The 22,013-nt window shown below is 39.8% G+C and overlaps 1 protein-coding gene across 2 annotated transcripts in view; it reads right to left on the bottom strand.

The window, feature by feature from the left end:
• The window catches only part of tnmd (tenomodulin), a 152,017-nt gene that overhangs the window by 17,843 nt on the left and 112,161 nt on the right, over window positions 1-22,013 (bottom strand). For both annotated transcript variants that reach the window (XM_077609450.1, XM_077609451.1), the window contains one exon: window positions 4,520-4,660. In XM_077609450.1, the coding sequence (XP_077465576.1) occupies window positions 4,520-4,660 (141 nt within the window). The remainder of the gene's footprint in view (window positions 1-4,519; window positions 4,661-22,013) is intronic.

Below are 22,013 nucleotides of genomic sequence, written 5' to 3'. Positions count from 1 at the left end.
CCGGCGTACCTTCCTAAGGAGACAACTCATGTACATACAAACTCTTCTACACTCACACGACGGCTCAGTGAAACTGCTCAGGGCCATTGTTGGCTTTTATTGATGCGTAGACCGTGTTGTTTTACCTTGTTTTGTCGCCGGTCTTTTGGTCGCCCGTTGTTTGGGTCCGGGCGACCAAAAGACCGGCGACCAAAAGACAGCGACCAATCGACCGCACACGGCGCCAGGCCTTTAAAACCAACGTGATTCTCCGTAAATTTAACGCAACGTGCCAATGCCTGTGACATTTCCGATCGGCTAACTTGACCATTTGGCCGCCACATCGACAGTGTTATTGTTTTTTTTTTTTGGCAAGATGCTTTCACCCAGAAAAGCAGATGGGAGACGCACATGACTTGATTCAATGTGAAGCCAGTTGTAATCGACCGCCTGCAATATTATCCGCGTCGGGAACGACGGAGCAATAATAGTCTCAAGCACAGAAGCATGGTGTTTATGCCTGGCTTTATTGTGATGAGTCTCTGTTTAATTTGGCGCCGTTGTATGGGGGACCGGCGGACGGGAAAGCAAAGGGCAATGTTGTGATGAGATACAATGATTACGGGGCTTGGTCAACCAGAAAATGAAGAAAGGCACATTAACGCATGGATGAAGAATGGAAAAGCAATGTCATTTTGAGAGATGACACCAAAAAAAGAGGGAGGATATGGGGAGGGGTTGGTGGGGGTCTCCACTTGCTATATCCATCTGTGAGACGTTCGCCTGCATCTATTCAACAGCACGGGGAGAATAACTGCATGCATCATTCAGCTATGGGGAATAAAGATCTAAAGCAGTGTCAGGAAGTCGCACAAAGTCCCCATTCAAAAAAATAAAAAGTAAAAAGTTGTATTGTGGCCATTTGCATAATTATTTTCTATTTACATGCTATTCAACATTTAGGAGCAAAAACATTAAATACAAGGCTTTGGGATTCTTTTGCAACCCTCCAGTTCACCTAATTAATTCCAATCCGAACAGCCGAGATACACATTCCGTTCTAAAAAAAAAAAGGGATAAAAATAATAAACGTGAGACTGTGTCAATAACAAAGAGTCCGTGCAGTCTTGATAGAATAGGGAGGCAGGGCGCTCTAGTTTCTAATATTTCTATTGAATTCACGTGAACATTTTTTTTACCAAGAAGACCATACTCAACACTCTTTTTGATACATCCATTGACAATGTTTATCGGACAACCTTTTAAAATTGAATTGAACTTCTAACTCATTTTCTCCTGTCTATGGGATCCTTGTAAAAAGATGCATTCACCTCTCACAGTCATTCTTGTTTTCACCAGGATGAAGGCAAACAGATCAATGATCTCTCCCATAACAAATCCTTAAAAGTAATGGCTATTTACAAGTCCACTGCTGACAGGCAACGAGAAGATAGGCCACCACTACTCCTTGGACTGACCGTTTTCTCTAAAGAAAACCCAAACAAACCCAACAACATAACATGCAACTGCATATATTAACCATTGTCTCTCGACTAAATGAAAATGTCCTTACTGAAGGACCACTGAAGGTAACCTAAATTTAAAGTTGCTACCCTAAATTCTAGGGGTAACATCCATGTTCTTGCAGTTTTCATTCTTCTGGCATACACAGCAGCTCTCGATCCTCATCAAAAATTCGTCACGCTCAATTATATACATGTGCACTAGCAGTCAGTGGGCTCAATGCCACGCGTGATCTTTGAATGATTCTGAACTGGGAACACTGGACGCTCCATTAGGACAGGCTGGCACAGTCTGTTATTTTATGAGCGGTAACATGGAGTTGTCTGTTTTAATGGCGCCATTTTCTGATACGCGAGTCGGCCCTTCAACGCAAACCCTGGCAGCGACACAGATGACGACTTGTCAACCTAGCCAAAGGATCAATCTGGCGTTTCCTGTGCAGTCCAAAGGGCAAGCCATCCATGACGAGGGGAAACAATCCAAGACCATGGGCGCGCAGGACACGTCTCTTGCAGTCAACTGCGCTTCTAACGTCACTCCTTGTGTACTTCTCTGCACCGTAGACTTGAAGGTTAGATAGCTTAAAGGTCACATGCGTTTTACTTCCTTGGGAGAAATGTATTTGCAGAGTCTGCATCTGGTGTTGGACTGTTTTATCAAAGTTGTGAAGGGGTTAGTACTTAATTTTTGCTTCTGCTCTCATTTTTATTGTAAATTTTTATAGACTTGCGACGATCTGAAAAGCCAATGCTTAAGAGGCTTCTATCGATGACTGTCTTGCCTTGTTAGTCGGGTATTTATTTGCTCAGCACAGTCCTGTGACTGCATACTTTCCAGGATGAATTATTTAGCTTTAGGATGTAATTTTTTCCTCACCCATTTCAAAGAGTGAAGAATACATATTTGTGAAAGATGCATGGCTGAAAATCATCATCGAACCAAAGAAAAAAACAACTAAAATACCCATGGCATTGATGGAGAAAGTGTCTGGCCAAGCCAGGGCACTTTCAGAAAACAAGCGTGAATGTGCTTTTTCTTGGTGTTAGAAATCAATTTTACAATCAACATACTGCTTCCTTTTACACCTTCCCTTCTTTTCTCCTCCACTCAGAATAAGGTTTAAATTACTGTGCTTACTAGCTTGTTACCTAGTCTTTCATGGAAGAGTAGTAAGTCCCCTCAGGGGATTTGCTTCACCAGCGCCAAGTGGAACAAGCAACAGGCATCCGTGTGTGTATATGCGCATATGTTTGAGTGTGTCGGCTAGGTGAGAGAACATAGAAGGAAAATAAATGGGAAGGGATGGGGAGGGTGGCAGACTCTAGCACACTCTAGCACAATTAAGAAATGAAAGGGAAAGCTAATGAGTTTTGCTAGTGACAAAATTGCTCCTGCAAAAGTTGCCGTGTGGAAAGAGGCTTCCTAATAGTGTTTGTACTGCTAACAACTTGCTACTACAGAACAAGTCTTTTAGTAAAAGAACCAACCCCCCTTTTGGGGCTACTCCGAGTGCATTTAAACAGTAAATCCGCTCTTCTAATGACTGTGTGTTTAAGCAGTTATTACGGGAATTTGTGGTCATTGGTTCATTCATTATCTGCACCAATTATCCTTGTTTGTGTGGCACTGAAACCGTTCCTCACGGAGAAAAGGGCACACCCTGACCGGGCAGACGGAAAATCACAAATTATATTTACTTACACACCTGACCTGCATTTTGTCACATTTTGTTGTATAACTTGGCCTTGGCCTGCGGCAACCACAGATTTTTATAACAAAGCATTACATTTGGCAAAGAAATTATAAGAGGATAAATTGAAAGGAAAATAAATGTCTGCCATCCCGCTGCGTAACCCATCACTTAAGTATAGATAATATGACATCTGAATAAATCATCGCCCGATTGGTCTTTTGCTTTAGCTTATTTTTCCTTGTTTAAAAAGTGACATCATCATCCCTCTAATTTGGAACTAATTACCGTGCAATAATTTTGAATTACTTTTCCAGGGGGCGGAGCTACGGCGGTACGCGGACGTTTGGTCGACCGGACGTTTGGTAGAACGGACATTTGGTCGCCGGGTTGTTACTGTCGAAACCAGCTCTCAAAATTATAATCATGAGAGAGTGAGTTTAATATCTAAATATCTAATTGATCGATCTGAAACCCCATCGTGCAGTCTGGTAATAAACCTATTTCCTATCAAATTGATCTCACTCTTTCTTAACCTGTTCCTGAAGTTGTATTTCGATCTATCACTAATATCAAAATATCAACAGTAAACTGTCATTATTTGACAGCGAGCGAACCAGGTGACCAAAAGTCCGTTCTACCAATCGTCCGTTCGACCAAATGTCCGTTCGACCAAACGTCCGTTCGACCAAACGTCCGTTCGACCAAACGTCCGTTCGACCAAACGTCCGTTCTACCAAACGTCCGGGGACCAAACATCCGGGGACCAAACGTCTGGGGACCAAACATCCGGGGACCAAACGTCTTTCGACGAAACGTCCTGTCACGAGCTACGGCACAGCATGCTCACCGATAGTAGTGAGAAAAGTCGTGTCTTTCTCGTTCGACAATGAAAGTGAATTCAAATTCGTGCTTGGGGCCATAGTTTTCGTTTGCAGCGTAGATCAGACAATCCAATCTTGACGGACGATGCGCTGAGCGCTAAGATCTATCTAGCCAGCGAGTTATATCGATCTAGTATATTTTGGTGCCAACTAAAGCAAAAAATGGATGTTTTGTCATTTGTGCAATGGAAATAATATTTCATTCGGTGAGATAAAATGCTCCATTGTAGTTGGCTTCGGCTGGTGGATTGGATGATCTTTCAAACTGGCTCCGCATCACTAAATGGTCTATTTCATCTTCTACCTCATTAAATATTGTGTTGATATCACTCATAAACATTCATTATATGGTTCGCAAGTGACTGTTTGAAAATGCCGACATGCCATTCTTCATTTTTCCCCACATTCTTGCCGAGATCCCCGTGTGCAGCCCTTCACTTACATGTTTGAAGTCGTGCACCTCGAGAACCTCTTTACTCCCGTTTCCTATTCGGAAGATTTCTATCTGCCGAATCGGGTCGATCTCCATCACGCTGCGGGTCTCGACTCCATCCAGCATCCCGTTGTACTCATGGTCGTAGACCTAAAAGCACAGAAGAACAATCATCAGAAAATTACCCAGCAATACTACAAGGCCGCAGTACGTTCTTGCAGAAAGAAGATTCCAATACATTTGGACAGTGTTAAAATGCATTTTAAGAAGGATGAATGAGATTGATCTGTGTTTTCCTCGAGAATATGAAAAAAAACACTTAAAGCGTTCTCTTCAGTGCGGCCCTGAAGCAGCGCAGACACGCTTGGATGGCAGTTAAACTTCCCTGTTTGAAAAACGATTCATGCCCACCAGCTAAAAATATGCCATTAATATTTATTTGAGTGTTGTGTTTGCGAGGAGAAATATATCGCCGAGCCCATCTTCATCTTTCTCCCTGGTAAATCAGATGCTCATCAATGAGACGCATTATTAATGAATTCATTCAGGATTTATGTACACGAGACACATCTGTTCCCCAATACTGAAAGACAAAATTGGCTTTGACTTTTTCTCCCCCAAACACTCATTGTTTTGTGTCAGCCTGCCTGCTTACGTGTTGTCGTAAGAACCATTTTTTTGTTCAGACTGCTAAGGGAAGAGTAGTGTGATAAAGGAGTACAATTTTTAATAGCAGATCACTATTAAAGCAGCATTGTCTAATGATAATCCATTAAAATGGGTTGCAATAGAATTGCTAAAGGGAACTAAAACTCCAAAGTGCAAGCAGAGGCCAAATGAAGATGACTTTGGTGTTCCAGTGTCAATTAGGCTGTTATGGATAAAGTTGGGTCTTTTAAAAATCATGCAAGTCTGAGTGGAAAATTAAATGTCTACATTTGCATTCCTTTCTAATGAGGATAAAAGTGGGCAGATAGATTCAGCAAAGCTTTGCTTTAAAACGAGTGAATTAGTCATTTTTTAGCAGAAGATCGCAGATAATGAAGTATTGCCACCGTTTGACCTCGATTGGTTCACAAAACAAAGCTGTGGCTGTGTAACATAACTGTCACTTGAAAAAATATGAATACAATTATTGACATTTGCACTTTGTGTGTGGGTAAAAGAGAGAGAGAGCTGAGCTACAATAAGTGGAAGGTGTTAAAAACACCATGCAGCGCCTTGTCTCATTAAAGATGGTATCGGTTAAAATCAGTCGAATTACTTGTTCTCATTATTTCCATTGAAGTACGGAAACCATACAGTAAAGTTTCAAATACCAAGTGTCATTGGACTGCAAGATACTTAAAAAGGACTGTGAAAAATTAATTAGCTTGACCCATGACGGTGTTAGCAGATAAAAGAGCTCAGCAAAATTCCCAATTATGTTATACTTTGTGGAACACAACTCTAAAAGGCCACCACGTTAAACAAAGACTTATATTATCCATTCTGGAGAATGACATTAATGCTACAAGGTTTAGCCCAGTGCAGTATGCAGAAAAAACCTTTGTGGTCACACGACCTGTTAAAGACTTTAAAAGAGGATTTTAGGTAGATTTTGAAAAGAAATTGCAATCGTATGAAGCACTGAGCATTATGGTCTCCTAAAAATGTCAACCTCAATGACTATAAATGAATGAGGAATTGGCAAAAGACAATTGAGGAAAAAAAATAAACGCCATATTCTACGAGGAGTGTATTAATAACATTATTTTTTTCCAATGACCTCCCACTGATAAAACAGCTTCTACTAGTTACAATTATCTCCAAAAAGGGCAAAAATAGGCTAAAGCAAGCATGAAGAGTAGACCATAATTAACAGGGATTAAATTTTTACATGTGACCCTTTTCCAATTACACGAGGCATTTTGACCCATTGTTAATTACGATATACATCAGTGTATTAATTAGGTCATGTACTCTGTGTGAGAGATGTGTTAGCAGACTTCCCGATCCGTTCTATTTGATAAACCAATGTGAATAAACTGTTTCCAAGGAAACCCTCGTGAAAAATAGAACTGTGCATTCAGTGGACGCTGTAGCTCTCGGAAAATCTCATTTCATCACTTTCAGGGATTTTGACAGTCCTCCAACTCAATAAACTGTGACTTTTTCATAACAGACTCTAATCTGAGGTTCAACGCACAACCACGGATGTCAAGTGTCAATTGCAGAAAGCAACTGTCAGGAAAACACATTTCTTTTTCAGAGAAATAAAATGAATCTCAAATAAACACGAATTCCTAAATTAAATGTCCATGTGTCTCTTTGTGACACACGCCTTCCTTGCCTTTTGCAGGTTATTTTCTGGTATACCCGGGCCCGTCCTCTCATCGCATGGGGACACAAAGAGCGGCAAGGAAAACATATCAGGTCATCCATGTTGAATACCCTGTTTATTCAGTCAAGGTTTCAGTCTGATGTCCTTCTAAACAACAGCGCAGAGCAGCTTTCCGCCACCGACTCACATGGAAAGCGCTGAATGAAAAGCGGCAGGCACTGCCAAACCTGCGGGTTGTTTGCGCCAACCGATTGTGGCGGTGCTCGGCCCGGGGACGTTGGGAAAAGGTCGTATCCATGTTGTTACAGGTGAGTGAATCGCCGGGTGCGCGGTGGCAGACGGCATGCATATGTTCAGCAATGGAGAAGGCGGCGGCCGTGGGAGTGAGAGAAATGAGTTGATGACAATATGTCCTCTTTGTCGTCCTTGAGGGGAAAGAGATAGAGAATGCGGCCAGGCGGAACGAGATGCCTGTCACTCACCGCGGGCGGGTAGCGGCGGAGGCAACGGAGGTAGGTGTAAGACGGCTGCTTGTGGGAGGAAAAGGCGGCGTGGGGGCAACGCGGTCCGTCGGGCCTCCGGGGAGCTGTAGGCAGCCTCGTGATGGATTGAGGTGGGCAGCGGCTTCGACAGTCACACCGCTGAACAATGCTTCCTTTACGTTTCGGTCCGTATTCTTACTCTTCGCTTTTTCCACACTGGCCTGCGGTTCTGAATCTGCCCGACGACTGCCGCTGTCCATTTTCTATACAGCGATGGTCTTTTAATTGGGGAGTGGGTCGGATTCCTGATTGATCCGATTCGAGTTGGAGAATGTGGCTTCAGTCTAATTGAGAAAATGTTTACGTTCAAATGTCACAATTTTCAGCAAAACTGGCTCCTTTTTGATAGGGAACAGCGTCTTACTTGACCTTAGTACAACTTGACAAAAGGCAAGTGCCTTCTTGTTGGCTTCTTGATGCAATGCTTAGCTCATCTTTTACCTAGTTAAGTAACGCCCTAACGGGATATTTAATGGATTGCCTATAAGAAAACAGTAAAAAAAGGCATCCAAATGGTAAATTCTTAGGTTTTACGACCAATAAATTCACCACACACTGAAACGCAGTTTGAAATTGAAACAGCAGAGGCTAGAAAATAAAAATCAGTGCAGGGGCACTTTTTCCTTGTTTCTACTTGTGTCTTCAAGTTGCCTCCAGCACACTTATTTAGATCTCATGTCTCTTCACATGGGCACCCATAGGAGAACTACACTTGTCTTGCACGAGCACTTCCCTTGAAATTGTTTCTTGGAGTATCACAGCCTGAAAAATGGAACATCTTGGTTACATCCTTTCTAAATTACCACTGCAGACTTGCACCTCTACAAACAAGAGCAAGGATATCGTTTTTTTCGCCTCACAAATAATGAAGCAAAGCCCCTGTATAATGATGATTAAAGAGACTCGACTCCACGGAAGTTTTTATCAGCAAAACAACACAGGATAATTACAGGAAATGAAAACAAACCTGGTAGTGGAGCTCTTGGAGACAACACCCATTAAACTCCAACAAAAATAGCAGCAGATTCATCTAAAGATTCCGACGGAAAATGAGGACCGACAAGGAAAATAATTCCCTGCTCATATAGATTTTTCACTCCACAACAGAGCGAGCCGCACATGGCCTTCACACATTGAAATGCTTTATCTGTTGCTGTCTGCCAGTGTGGGAAGAACATTTGTGGATCTGCTTTCTTTCACGAGGTGATTTGGATTTGATAGTGTGGGGTCTCGAGAGCACGGAGATCGTGCTTGTGGACACTAATTACCAAGCCTGTCAACTCCCAAGGCCTGCAGGATTCAGATAAATGAAGTGGAAAAACTCTGCAGCTAACTAACTCGTGCAGCTTGCTCTTTGGCAATGCCAGAAGAATACAAACAGCTGGCTCTGGATGGACGCCAAGTGAGAAAATTCAATTTGGAGAGCACTGGTCAATCACTAATTTGTCATTAACTTAGATTCTACAGGATAAAATGAGACTGTTGGCCGTGTGCGACACTAATCCCTGGAAGACCAGAACAGTGAGTACAGTGAGGCGTATTTTGCGATTCTTTCTTTCACTGTACACATTTAAACAAAGGCTTTATAATCTTTCTTTTTAAAGTTTTGTTTGCAAGCATGGCAATAATTAAATCAAATCTATCCCAGGTTAAAAAGATGAGCCAAAACCAGAAGAAGAAAAAAACAGAAGAACCATTGTGGTGCGTTTTAAATCAGGTAAAACCTGCCTGTGCTCACTGCATCAATTACCGAGTGTGACATTATACTGTAGAAGCAAGAAAATGTGTAAATTGCCAATTAACAAAAAGAAACTTGTGGTGCATGACACAGAACAGTAATTTGAATCCTCCTGTCATTTTTAAGGGCACCTTTTGTTTTCTTTTGATTTCATCTTTGATAGCTCTGCTTCAGACGCCTGATTGAAGTTAGGCAGATATCACTAAAAAGCAGGAAACATTTTTTTCTTCTGGACATAACTGAACCATACTGCTTCGTGTAAAAAAGTCTTCAGTAACATATAAACAGCGTAATAAAAAATAATGTCTTAACAGCTTTATCAGGAAGACATTTAGGCTATACAATAACAACAAAATGACTGAAGTAGTTTCAAGTCAAAAGTCCATGATTGTATAGATGCCACCAACTTACAACAGGCATTGAGTGTCTGTAGATGAGGACTTTATGGGCTGCCAAGAGATGCATTAGTATTTGCAAAAAAGAGAACGCGCTGGCTGCCAATTCGTGTTTCTTCTTTGTAGCAGCGCATCAGAGTCTGTAAACTTATTCATACTGTGGATCGTGGCAATACTGGTCCACAAAAGCAGCATATTTTGAATAGCAGAATACTGTTTTGACAAACTCCATAAACCTTCGGATATTCTACAGAACTTAAACAATAACGGTTGATTTGCAACGTCTACAGGTTTGAAAGATTCCTGTGATGTTCTGCTCTCGCGAATATTCAAACTCTGTAGCATTACTGTCTCATAGTATGAGAAACCTAAATTACAGAGTGTAAAATGTAAACAAAAACTACATTTTGAAAACCTTTCACTACCTAGCACACATTCATTCATTTGACATAAGTGGATACCAAAAGCTACACACCCTTATACCAATGGCAGGTACCTGTGATATAAAAAATGTAAACCATGATGAATTAATAAACCTTTTTCCAATTAACGAGACCTGTAGTATGTGCAAGAGTATTGGAAATCTTTTTACGAGTCGAAGTACAAAATGAATTATTGAATCATCGAAATATATACGTGTGCACACCTATTACTGGGGATTTGGCTGTGTTCAGAATTCACCAATCAGATTCAAATATGTTTAATGGGAGTCCGCTGCATACCCTTGCAACCAATTAAAGTCCCTTGAACTAACCATGATTAAAGTTGAGATTTTCTAGTAGTAGTGGGTCTAGTTTCCACGTTTTTTTCAGCTTTTGTGTCGACATGGACGTTGTTTATATGTAGAAAAACATACATTTTATCTATGCCTTGCTTAAGGTAGAACTGCATAGAGATGTTAGGTCCATGTCGTGCTAAGACCATTTTTGGAGTACAATTCTAGTTATAAATTTGAAATTTTCCTTTCGGAATGCAAATGGGGGATTGTTTATAAAGGCCCTACAATTGGCTGGCGACTAGCCCTGGATTTAGCCCGTCTCTAGCTGGAATAGGCTCCAACGCTCACACGCAAGCCTAATGAAGATGAATGGTATAGAAACAGCACAGAGTTGACACTCACAGATTGGACTCATATTAAGAAACAACCTGAAAACAAGCTGTGTTGGTTTGCTAATGAAAGGGCATAAAGGAACTGACTCTAAATATAAATCTAGGAAGTGTTGTGACATTGGTACATTATACTTTGTATTACATTCTTCCGCAGTTTTGTATAGGAGACATTGGTTGCAAAACCACTATGTTTAAAAGGAAATACAGGTAGAGTTGAAATGTCTAGAAATGTGTTCACAGTTTAAGCCTATGCTATTACTTGAACATTAGAGGCCTTACAGAAATTGAATGCTGATTATGTTGTGTATGTAGCATTAAAAGCAAAGGTGGCTGTGGGTTCAATGCTTTTGGGAATCCACCCAAGCATTTACTTACTCTAAGCATCATGTTGATGCCAAAGATCTGTTGAAGATGAAATGTTTCAATTAGCCTCTCAAAGAATAAAGAAGAAAACTATGTCAAGATGTCAGGCTTAATGGAAAAATCTTACAAAACAAACTGTTGTTGGCAGCGGACGGCAAATGCGGATTGATTTTGACGTTAAAATTATGGTTATTGTTTTTGAAAGTATTGCATCGTATGAATCAGCAATACCAGCATGTGGGCAAGATGGAGCGATTTCTAGAGTTAGTTTAATCACAGAAAGATGTAGCGCTTTTTAAAGCTTCTCAAAAAGGTCAGATTTCCAAAGTCAGTCTCAAAGGAGTCAGAGAGCAAAAGCTTTTTCCTTGTCACACTTTTTTGCACTCTGCAATCTCAACAAGAACAAAACAAGGTGAAATTCCCCTGACACAAATCTAGCCACATGCTAAACAGACAATGAAATATAAGGGAAATGGTCCTAGCAAAGAGTAAACTCTTGACATTTCAGCACAAATGTGCAGTTAATACAACAAGCAACACTGGATGAGTGCCTTTGTGTAATGGACTGGAAACGTTGAGTCTGTATTGTGTAGCCTTCACCTCTCCTGTCCTTGAAGAAAATGTTATCAGGTCTTGTTGGATCTTTCTAATATGCACTGGCGAAAGATGAGGCTGAGATATGTGAACACATCCATTTGAGGCACGGTTGCCTAGGCAAATACCCATCATTACTTTAAACGGTTGTGTTTCTTTATGTCCTCTACGAGTGACCTGACAGCAGTCAGTCCAAGATGTCCTGCAACTTTTGCCCAAAACTCACGGTGACCCTGATCTGCATAAGCAGAATAGAAAATGCATGGCTGGAAAGGGTTGCATTTTTGGAATGGTCATTTCAAATTCCAAACTGACGATGAAGCAAAGCTAACGATAGAAAAGTAGACATTTTAAATTTGGTTGATTGCTGATTCACTTAAGCCCTGTTGTGTGTAGTAACAAACTCAACAGCCATGTTTGAGCCAATTGCAGAGTTTGAATATTAGTCTAAAAACAAGTGCCTCAACTCTGTTCCATTTTGCGACACGCATATGGTTTCACAATAACACCCTTCCATAGCTCGATTCCTTCACAGTGTCAGAAATGAAAAATCTAGTCATAACCTTGCGTCAACCATGCGCGTATGACTGTCACAGGTGACAAAACTTCTATTTCACTTTAATTCAACAGATCACTGTACAGGGAGCTGCCAATCCTCGTACACCTTGTGTGCTACACGGCTGACGAGTGTAGAAATCGACAACGGACTCAGACTCCAGACAAGCTTGATTGGCACACTGGATCCCTGGCTTTAGAGCCCCACACAGGTCTTCTCCTTTCGAGGTAAAAAAAAAGAAGTAAGGTTCTCAAAATCATCGGGGATTTCATGATCCGGTATTGGATATCAATTAAAATAGCACAATTGATTGCTGGCTCTAAGTATGAATATGCTTACTCTAAAAAAGCAAGACAAAACTATTGTTGTGTCAAATAACGTAAAAACATGGGTAAATTCTCTTAATTCAGTTTTTCGTATACAGTGAATTTTTACTGACATAACCTTATCTACAGAGGTATAATGTCTTTATGTATTCATCCCTCCTTTTTTTCTCTTACAACAGTGTTTTTTTGTATGAAAATGATAAAAAGAAATGTCATCATCCGTTCAAATGATCATTAAAGAGCATAATTTGCGTAAACTTGCTGATCTTTAGCATTTGATATTGCATTTTCGCCTATTATTATTAAGCATTTCCCGAGGGCATTAAATTTACATTTCAAATTTATCATAATACTTTTTATTATGCTCTTCATCTAATAAAACCACAGCCACCCATTTATTTCAAAGACTTCATGGTGGGTCATTATCTTTACTTATTTTAACATATTCCTTCACCTGCTAAAACAGACTATTATTTCTTGAATCAATTTTTAGTTGCAACCCCAACTTAAACCTTGCTGATGACCATTTTGAACCAGGAAGGTCAACCATGAATTTTTGCCGTTGATTATGTTCTAGCTTATATATCTGCCGCAATATTTTACTTTAAAAATATGTATCTTTGCCAGCAGGTGCTTGAATGATATATTCCATTCAAGCAGTCCTAGGAATTATCACTATTTTGTCAGTTGGAAGAAATGTACTATTTTGAAGCCAAAGGAAATTGAATTTCTATTTCACATTTATATGCATTTAAAGTTGTGTTCCCTTGGCAGCTGAAATTTTCAAAACACCAGCTACTTCTGTTTCACATGATTTTCTTTACATTTGAGGAGCAGCTGCTGCATGTCGGTTCATTATGGAACAATGGCATTAGGCCGCTGGAAATGTTTTCTGCACTACAATTTAAATGCTAAAGAAAAGCTAATTAGAAATAATGACTTCAATGTCGTCATTATACTTATTCCGTGCTGTATGTATGTTGTTCCTTCTGAGACTGCCGGCCTTTTCCTGTCTTTTTTCTTAGCTAACATACATAAATGCATATGTATGATATATATATATATATATATATATATATATATATATATATATATATATATATATATATATATATATATATATATATATATATATATATATATATATATATATATATATATATATATATATATATATATATATATATATATATATATATATATATATATATATATATGGCTATAAATAGACAAATTGCTTCTCAGTGATTGGCCCCTCACAGGTAGATTTGGGAGCTTGACAATTTAATGTTCAACTTGTAGAGGAATAACAGCTTTTAGTACATAAGGAAGCTTTTGTTGTTGTCAAATGACAGCATATGTCCCAGTATTTTTCCCCCACCAGATGGAATAAAATGCTTTACAGCTGATAAAAAGACAGCCACCGGACGGTTTGAGTACCCAAAACATCTTATCTTTTCACAACCATCGCTATATTTACTTTGCGGACGTAAAGTACTCGGACATGGTGTTATTCCAAATGTCCATGCTAATTAGGAACTCTATTTGTAAATGTGTTTCTGTGAATACTGTGTATTTAAAATGCACAAATGCACTGATAGTATTATTAGCATTAAAAAAAAAATTCCCACTCTAAGTCAGTTGTGTTTTCTTTTTTTAGAATGGTCAAACAAGTTGGCATATGTAAATGTCCTGGCAAATAGAAATGTAGTAATTGCCTATAAGGAGTTTGAAGTCCTGCATCTTGACTGAGAAGTTTGCCTATTAGGAATCAGTTAAATATAAGTTTTAAAATAATTGGCATCATACTCAATTGCTACTTTTTGACTTTTTGTAGCAGGGCTCCATCTCGATTGTTGCACATAGAGCGGGTTTACTTTTGACTCTTTACAATGATGCTAGGCATATTGCATTGGAATACCAAATTTAAATTGTCCTCATTTAGCGTTGGTCTATTTAGGTTTTGAATGTTCATATTTGGTTCGTTTTTGTAAAGATCGTAAGATTTTTTTTCATTGGTTGCTGACAATGCATGCAGGGCAAGATCGATTATATCCATAGTAATGAAGTGGATTCAAGAGATTATAGCGATATGTTAACCTAAACGGAAAATATTCCATTTTGGAATGAAAAGCAGCTAATGAGTCAAAAGGTTCTTAAGTGTTTCTCTGTACTAATGAATCAAGGACTTATCCGGCTGGGTACTGGGCCCAGTGGAATCTTTGGAGCATATGTGCAGCTACTCAAGTTAGATTCTGGCAGAGGCTACAGGCTACAGGCGATCATTCTTCTACTGTTTTTTTTCCACTGTGGAAAAATCAATTAATCCTGCAACCTCTGAATCTTGAACTAGCCTCTCTCTCTCTTCCCGGTCAACCCACTCCCACCTGAAAGGGGTGTAATGACCCACTTTCTCCTTGTCGCCCAGCGACTCTGTTGCTCAGTGTTTGACCACCTCGCTTTGGTGGACGACAGTGTGTAGCTGCTGTTAATTTACGGGAGCGCCATTCCCCTTTCTTCTCTCGCTCTGAAGCCTATATGACTAATCACGGCAGTCATTTCAAACAACTTGAGCCCTCGGTGGCAATAAATCACCGCCATACGTGCTACTGTACCGATAATAGAGTCACACTCACGGGAGAGAATTGTACAGGTACGTTTTGCGAGCTGTTGGGTAGGACAGTGTTGTGACACTAACACAAGGCCTGAGATATTGTTTTTCCGCTGTGTAGTTTGCTGTTATGATCCCACCAAAATCAAAGTGCAACAACAAAGAATCATATTGTCTTTGTGAAACAGCCAGGGGGAATAGGACACTTGTTGTGCTTAAAAACACACTTTTTGTTCGTCCACAAGGGCATCATGTAGACAAAATAGGCTTTAGGTAAAAACACATTTTTAACAGAACATGTTCAACTATGACACCAACTTTTTGGGTTCAGTTCGGATCAAACAATGCAGGTGTAAATATGCCCATAGTTTAGTTTTGGGCATCAACTTCTACTGTGAAAAGTATTTAAAATATCCATTCTATTGTAGAGATGCTATAATTTGAAGCCTTATGGGTTCCATTTATAAATCACTATTTTTCTGAGGAAGTGAGTGATGCGAGTTATTATTCTCCATTCTTGGTAATTATTGAACAGCCTGGGAAACTGGGAGGGACCTCAAATTCTAACACTGCTTATTTTTACACTGTGTCAGAGTCATGCATACAAAAACTAAATTCATAAAGCCAACCAACCTCTGCAAATTGAAGTTAAAGTTGAGCACCGAAGCAAAATATATCATACAAATCACGTCTAAAATATGCCTACAATCTGTCCACGAATACCAGCAATTTGAGTTTTTGTCCTCAACAAGAACAAAGGAAGTGCTATTTTAAGACCTCACTTCAGGTGGTCTAAAAAGCCAGGGTAAATTTAAGATGAAATATGAACTTACAAGGTTGTCTTTCTCTCTAAATGCCACTATAGAGGGAGACGGGACAAATGATCACTTAAGACAAAGTAGATTCATCCTCACAGTGTAGCAAGGACATCCATTGGCCTATAATCGTCTTAACATGGTTCACACCATGCATTTGCCCTGGAGACACAATAAAATCGGAAGTGATTGTTGAACGCAGACACTGGAAGACTGGGTCCTGATGGAAAGCTTTTGGTTTTTTTCCCCCCATAGTCCCTGAGTGGGCTGAAAGTCAAGGCAGCTGCCTTTTTTATTATTCTTCATTTTAATGATACTTTGAATTTCTTTCAGGGAATACATTCCATAGGGCCACTAATTAGTTGGGTCAGTGTTTTTACAGATTAGAAATGTCTCTGGCAAATCACATCAGAGGCAAAGCCAATTCTTACCATGTACAGTATTTACACTACGTGGTACACACACCCACCCACACACACACTATTGGACACCCAGTCCATCAGGCATCCACATTTTGCCACTTTGGATGACTTCACATTTAATTTCCCTCATAGACTTCAATGTTTAAGCTTTTTTTCTTAAACAAGTCGACAACTTAAATTCAAGTGTGGGAACCTGAGAACACTTCACGTCTGGTGCACACTGGAGAAAATTTAAATTGTATTTTTTTTTAGACTGAAGGCATTACTACAAACGTAATCTTTTAATCCAGAGGATGAACACGCGAGACAATTTAGGAAAGGCAGAGGGCAACACTCGAGAATTCTCAACAACTTATTTCATGGACCACAAATGTCTGATGAATAGCCGCCGGCGATGGTCCCTTAAACGGGCCGGTTCCTGAATCGCAATGTTGCTTTTATTCAAACTCGTCTGAAGAGATGAACTCGAGCTGCGTTTGTCACATCGAACGAAGCATTTTACTTGAGTTGTTGAATTTCTGTCCTATCTTTTGTCATGCATCGTGAAATTTTCGACCAACAGTGGGGTTACTCGTGTGGTATCGACCCAACACACTTGGAACACAAGTGTGAGAAGTTGTACCTTGGGAGAACTGCTTTTAGCAATGGAAGTGTTACATTCCAAAGCATGGCAAAAGTGATGTGTAGTGTTTCCCAAGACATATAGATGCTACTGTCAGCTAGCGCGGACAAATTACGGCCGTTAGATTCAATTTACTGAAGTATTTCCTCCAGGAGGTTGCAGTCCAGGAACGCTTAGGGAAAATGTGGTCGAATACACACCAGTTGCGACAACAAATGACTATACTGTTATAAATACATACTTGGAAAGGATTCTGTTCCCATTCACCAAGAGTGATAGTTACCCTTCTTTACACTTTCAACCTTTCTGATTAAAGGTTCCATAGCAACTGCTGATTAGGATGATGATAATTTAGAGATAGAAACTCTGAAGTGATGAGAAGTTTCTACTTGGAATGCTGCACGCCAGCAGGGGCTTGATATTAATGTCTATTTTATTACAGTGTTGTTGTTAATTAAACCCTGCAACATTTCACCTAGGCTATTGTTTGTTCCTGTCAGGGAGTTAATGAGCCCCAAATTATCTCAGTGAGAAACAAAACCCCAGAAGATGATCCATGCTCGGAGGAGTATGAGACCCCTGGTGCAGTTGTGGAGGGGAAGTGCGCACCTCGTCTGCTCAAGCAAAAATAGCGGTCTTCATTTTCCAACACTGAATACAACATGAATAAATTATTTTCGTTTTATCTGAAGCTGCAATAGCTCATCTTTGGCACTTTTGAAGGCAGTGCCAACATGTGCATATATTTCTAAATAGCATTATCACTCGTGGAGTCATTAAAAAATGGTTTATTTACACCCTATCATTAACAATCCAATCTATAGCCAAGTGAAGACATTAAGTCCACAATTAATGACTTTAAGGACACTTTGGTAAGGATCCCGTTCACGCTATGCTCAATACTTCAGTATAAATAAATATGCAGGGATTGTGCTTGAATTTCCCATTTTCATTGTCTTCTCTTGCTATATAGTACAAGTAAGTGATATGATTTTTCCTCCCTCTCATTAAGTCTGGTAAATATTTCTTGCTAAACACCTCTTGCCTCTTGGCTGGGACCAAAGTGTGCTCAGAATAGAAATCTCTTTCAATAAAAACATTTGCTTGGTATTCTTCTCACCCCTAGTGTCTTTGGTTTTGAAATTTCTTATAAGAAAAAAGAAGTAATTTCCTTTTTGTTTCAACCTGTCCTGTTACGGAGCAATATATAGACATGTAATTTATATTATAGTCTTTGGAGCTGCAGCAATTTTTTTTCTTCATAAGAGGCTAATGAGCTGTGGTTGTTTTTCACGATGCATCAGACTGCGTACCAGACAGAGACCTGCGGTGATAATTTAGATGCTGATTCGCTCCTCGCATAATGAGTGAGGTGGCTAAATGGCCTGTTTTCAAAATAGAGTTTAAATCATTTCCAAAAAAGATCCTCAGAGGATTCAGAGCATCAGAAGAATCCCTGCCACAAGTAGCCAGATCAAATGGTGTATTTCCAGTGTGCTAGTTTGGGGGCATTTTGCTGTTCGGTCTGCAGAGACGATTGCTGCTGACTTACCGGGCAGGTGAAAGTGAACGTGAAAGCTCAATCACATAGAAAATTGTGCAACAGAGCAGTCTTTCTTTGCAGTGCCAGTGGTAAGACGAGAAGGGCAAAAAAGATAGAAATTGGGTGTGTTTACCCACGTACACTGCTGCAATCTGAGCTGCCGGCGCAATGAAGTGTTTGTAATTAAGATGCTGGATCTTCTAGACGTAAATGACTCTTACAGGGACGTTAGGGGACAAAAACCCACATCCCAGCTGTGTGGCACAAAAAAAAAGAAAAAAATTAAAAAACCCTGACGTGGGCTTTGCAGTTTTGTCACGCTCTGCTGTTTCAGCTCCCGAGAATGAAGCATTGCCACCTAAAGCATTCCACTAGCAACAATTTAAAACAAGTTTTTTTTATTAAACGAGGTTCTGCACTCTTGCTTTCTTCCAAGTCATCTGGATTTTCCAGTGTAAAAGGTTAAATTCATTATCAAGGAAGGAGGCACGGTGTTAAGGTTGACAATTTTGAAGTCATTTGGTGTCAAACGTTGGCCTGTGAAGCTCTTTGAGAAAGACGCTGTCACGATTAAGGGTTATTTAAATTAATGTGACTTGACATTAAATATTAATGGACATTCGCCTTCCAATGAGTAAATTGGCTTTATGTGTTGAATCTGATTAGACGACAGACATAGAATATAAAGAACATATTTAAAATCCCATGCCAAACAGATGTTTAAGAAAGCAGCCTTTCCTCAAATGAATCTAGTTTCTGTGCAGCAGAAAAAGAAATGTATAGCAGAGGCTGAAACAAATTGGAGCAGATACTGATAGCGATTTAACCACATGGTTATAAAATATTGATTTTGTGCTACATTAGACAATTATATTTCACAGTAAAGTATCAATAAGTCAGCGCCGTCTATGACTGTCAATCACTCAAATAGGCCCAGGGGAAGTTGTGCACTTCTTTTGACAACAATGTTCCTCTAAATGAACAATAAAACATGCTTTACTTACAGCGTTGTCTGTCAAACATGATTCAAGTTGTTTTATTCCCATCAGAAGTTGAGTTTAGCTGAATTTAGTTCAAAATACAGATATCAGTACTTTAACTTTATGAGACTAATATTTCACTTATCCTTCAGATCTTGGCATAAATTATTATGTATTTGCAAACAGACTATGTTTAATATGATAAAATGTGTCTAGCTTTCATGATTTTTTTGGGTGCCATTAGTGATTATTTGTGATAATAGTACATCAGATACGGTTACAAATTAAAGCAATGGCATAATTGCCAATGGCTTGAGTCTTCCATCAACCTAACGTGCATTTTGGAGCTAAGGGAAGAAACATCTCTCAGAGAGAACTCATTTCCACACAGAATGATCTGAACTAAAATTCAAACCCAGTACAATTTTACCGAAGCAGTTCTATCCACAGGACGCCTCATACATGTTTATGAATTCTTTCACACTAGGACAACAAACATGTCAAAATAGACTTGTTTTTGTTTTCATGAACAGAATCACTGCAGACAAGCAGCATGTAGATATCTCAACAATACACAATCTGCAGTACAGCTCTACCAGTAATGTAAGTATATGATAAAATATATATATATACAAACAAAACAGGTCGGGGGTCCAGGCCTTGTCAAATAATATACCTGAACACGTAAGAGGTGGAGTGGCAATCCTCATTTTCCGCAGGGCAATCCCAGTAAAGATGCCTTTAGGAGGCCATCAAAAAAACCCTAAAAATTTAGGACGGGATGAATGATGCAATCAATATTCATCTGAGTACTGGTGGGGTTGCCTCACATTCGATTATTCCTGAGGTACTTTTGGGGGGGGGGGTTGGTGTAACCAGCCAACAGCACCTGTGAGCCAATGGCGATCCATTCGCAGGTCTGCAATTACTCTCCGCATGGCAGTCCATCTGACTATAATCCCTTTCCAAGTGGTTCATGAATTAAATATAGCAAAACATTTAATCTAATATGAAAATGTTGATTTGCAATGTGTGGCCTCAGAAATAAGGACTTTTACAAAGTATTTATATACTTGATTTCGTCTGAAATGAAACAGTATCCAGGAATATTGGGTGCTTTCATGCAGACTGTTTCAGTTTGAGTACTAAGTTATAAGTATTTTACCCAGAACTGGTCTCAACCCAATGGCACCCACAGTTCCCAATTCTATGGACAATTTGGGCTATTCATTGAACCCACCATCATGTAAATAACATGTTGGAGAAAACCCATATACCTGCAGAGAACTCATGCCAGCCCAGGTGTAATTTACTACCCGAGACACCATTTTCAAAGGGTGCTGATGTAAAGCAGTAATAACCGAGTATGAATTTACAAGGAGGAGCAATCCCCCAGCGAGACTTGCGGCTCACAACAATAATGAGCACGTAGCAAACAGAAAAATTCGCCGCGAGCCAAAAGAGAATGCGCACGAGCGCTGATGCAACGGAGTGAGCGCGAGCTCGCCGTGCACAAACACAAACGCACACCGGCAGAGGGAAGATGGCGGCATCTTCCCAAAGCTTGTGTAACAACATATGTTTGCAGGTAATTAAAAGAAGATCCCAGGTGGTTCTCATGTCATATTGAGATACAATGCACAAAGCAAATTAGCAGCCTGTGTTTCGACATGCTGTACAATGCTGAGGGTACATACGGGAAGTAACGCGCTGCCTTGGTGAGCTGGTGCTTAAGCGCTAATGTCTGTGGTCATGCTCTCATCTTCTAACGCTATTCTGTGTCTAATTTAAACTTTTGCATGCATTTATGCCTCTTTTTCAACAGGTTCTTCCACTTGCAGTCATCGGATCATTCGGGAATTGAATCCCCTGACCGTATTTCCATCTATATTTCCGCTGACTGTTTGTACAGACGCTCCCCTACTTACGAACGAGTTATGTTCCAAGCGATTGTTCGTAGGTGAATTTGTTCGTAAGTTGCTTCAGTGCTATATTTTGTATTATAATTTATGTTTAAGGCCTATATAAGTATATTAAAGGTTTATATAAGTGCATTTGTATGTTTAAGGCTTGTATAAGTAACCTGCATTGGTTTGTACTGAAAAAAAAACATTTAATAAAATGGAGAGAATACGTACAGTACTGTATACGTACATACTACCGACGGTCGAACGATTCAAGTTGTATGCCCGTGCAACGCTCACCATTTTCTCACCCGCATCAAGCTTCTTTATTATTGCCACTTTCGTTTCAAATGAAATGGCTTGCCTCTTCCTTGCACTACCACCCTCACTAGAAGCCTTTCGCTTTTCACCTACCATATTGAATAATGGATGCACGAGATATTTAATGATAAAAATGAAAAAAAGTTATTTGCGCACTGGAGATACGTTCACGCACTTACACACTGCAACAAACTGGGCAGAGGAAGGTGGATGCTGGGTGAGCTCTCACAGAACCAGGCGTCGGTATTAGCGGCGGAAAGAAGCACTACTCGGAAAAAGGCGCGCGATACAAAATCTAACTTACAGCATCTCTTTCCGAACATTTTTTGACATATGCC

The sequence above is a fragment of the Stigmatopora argus genome, chromosome 9, assembly GCF_051989625.1.
Source record: "Stigmatopora argus isolate UIUO_Sarg chromosome 9, RoL_Sarg_1.0, whole genome shotgun sequence".
NCBI lineage: Eukaryota > Metazoa > Chordata > Actinopteri > Syngnathiformes > Syngnathidae > Stigmatopora > Stigmatopora argus.
This window is presented reverse-complemented; position numbering and strand designations above follow the sequence as displayed.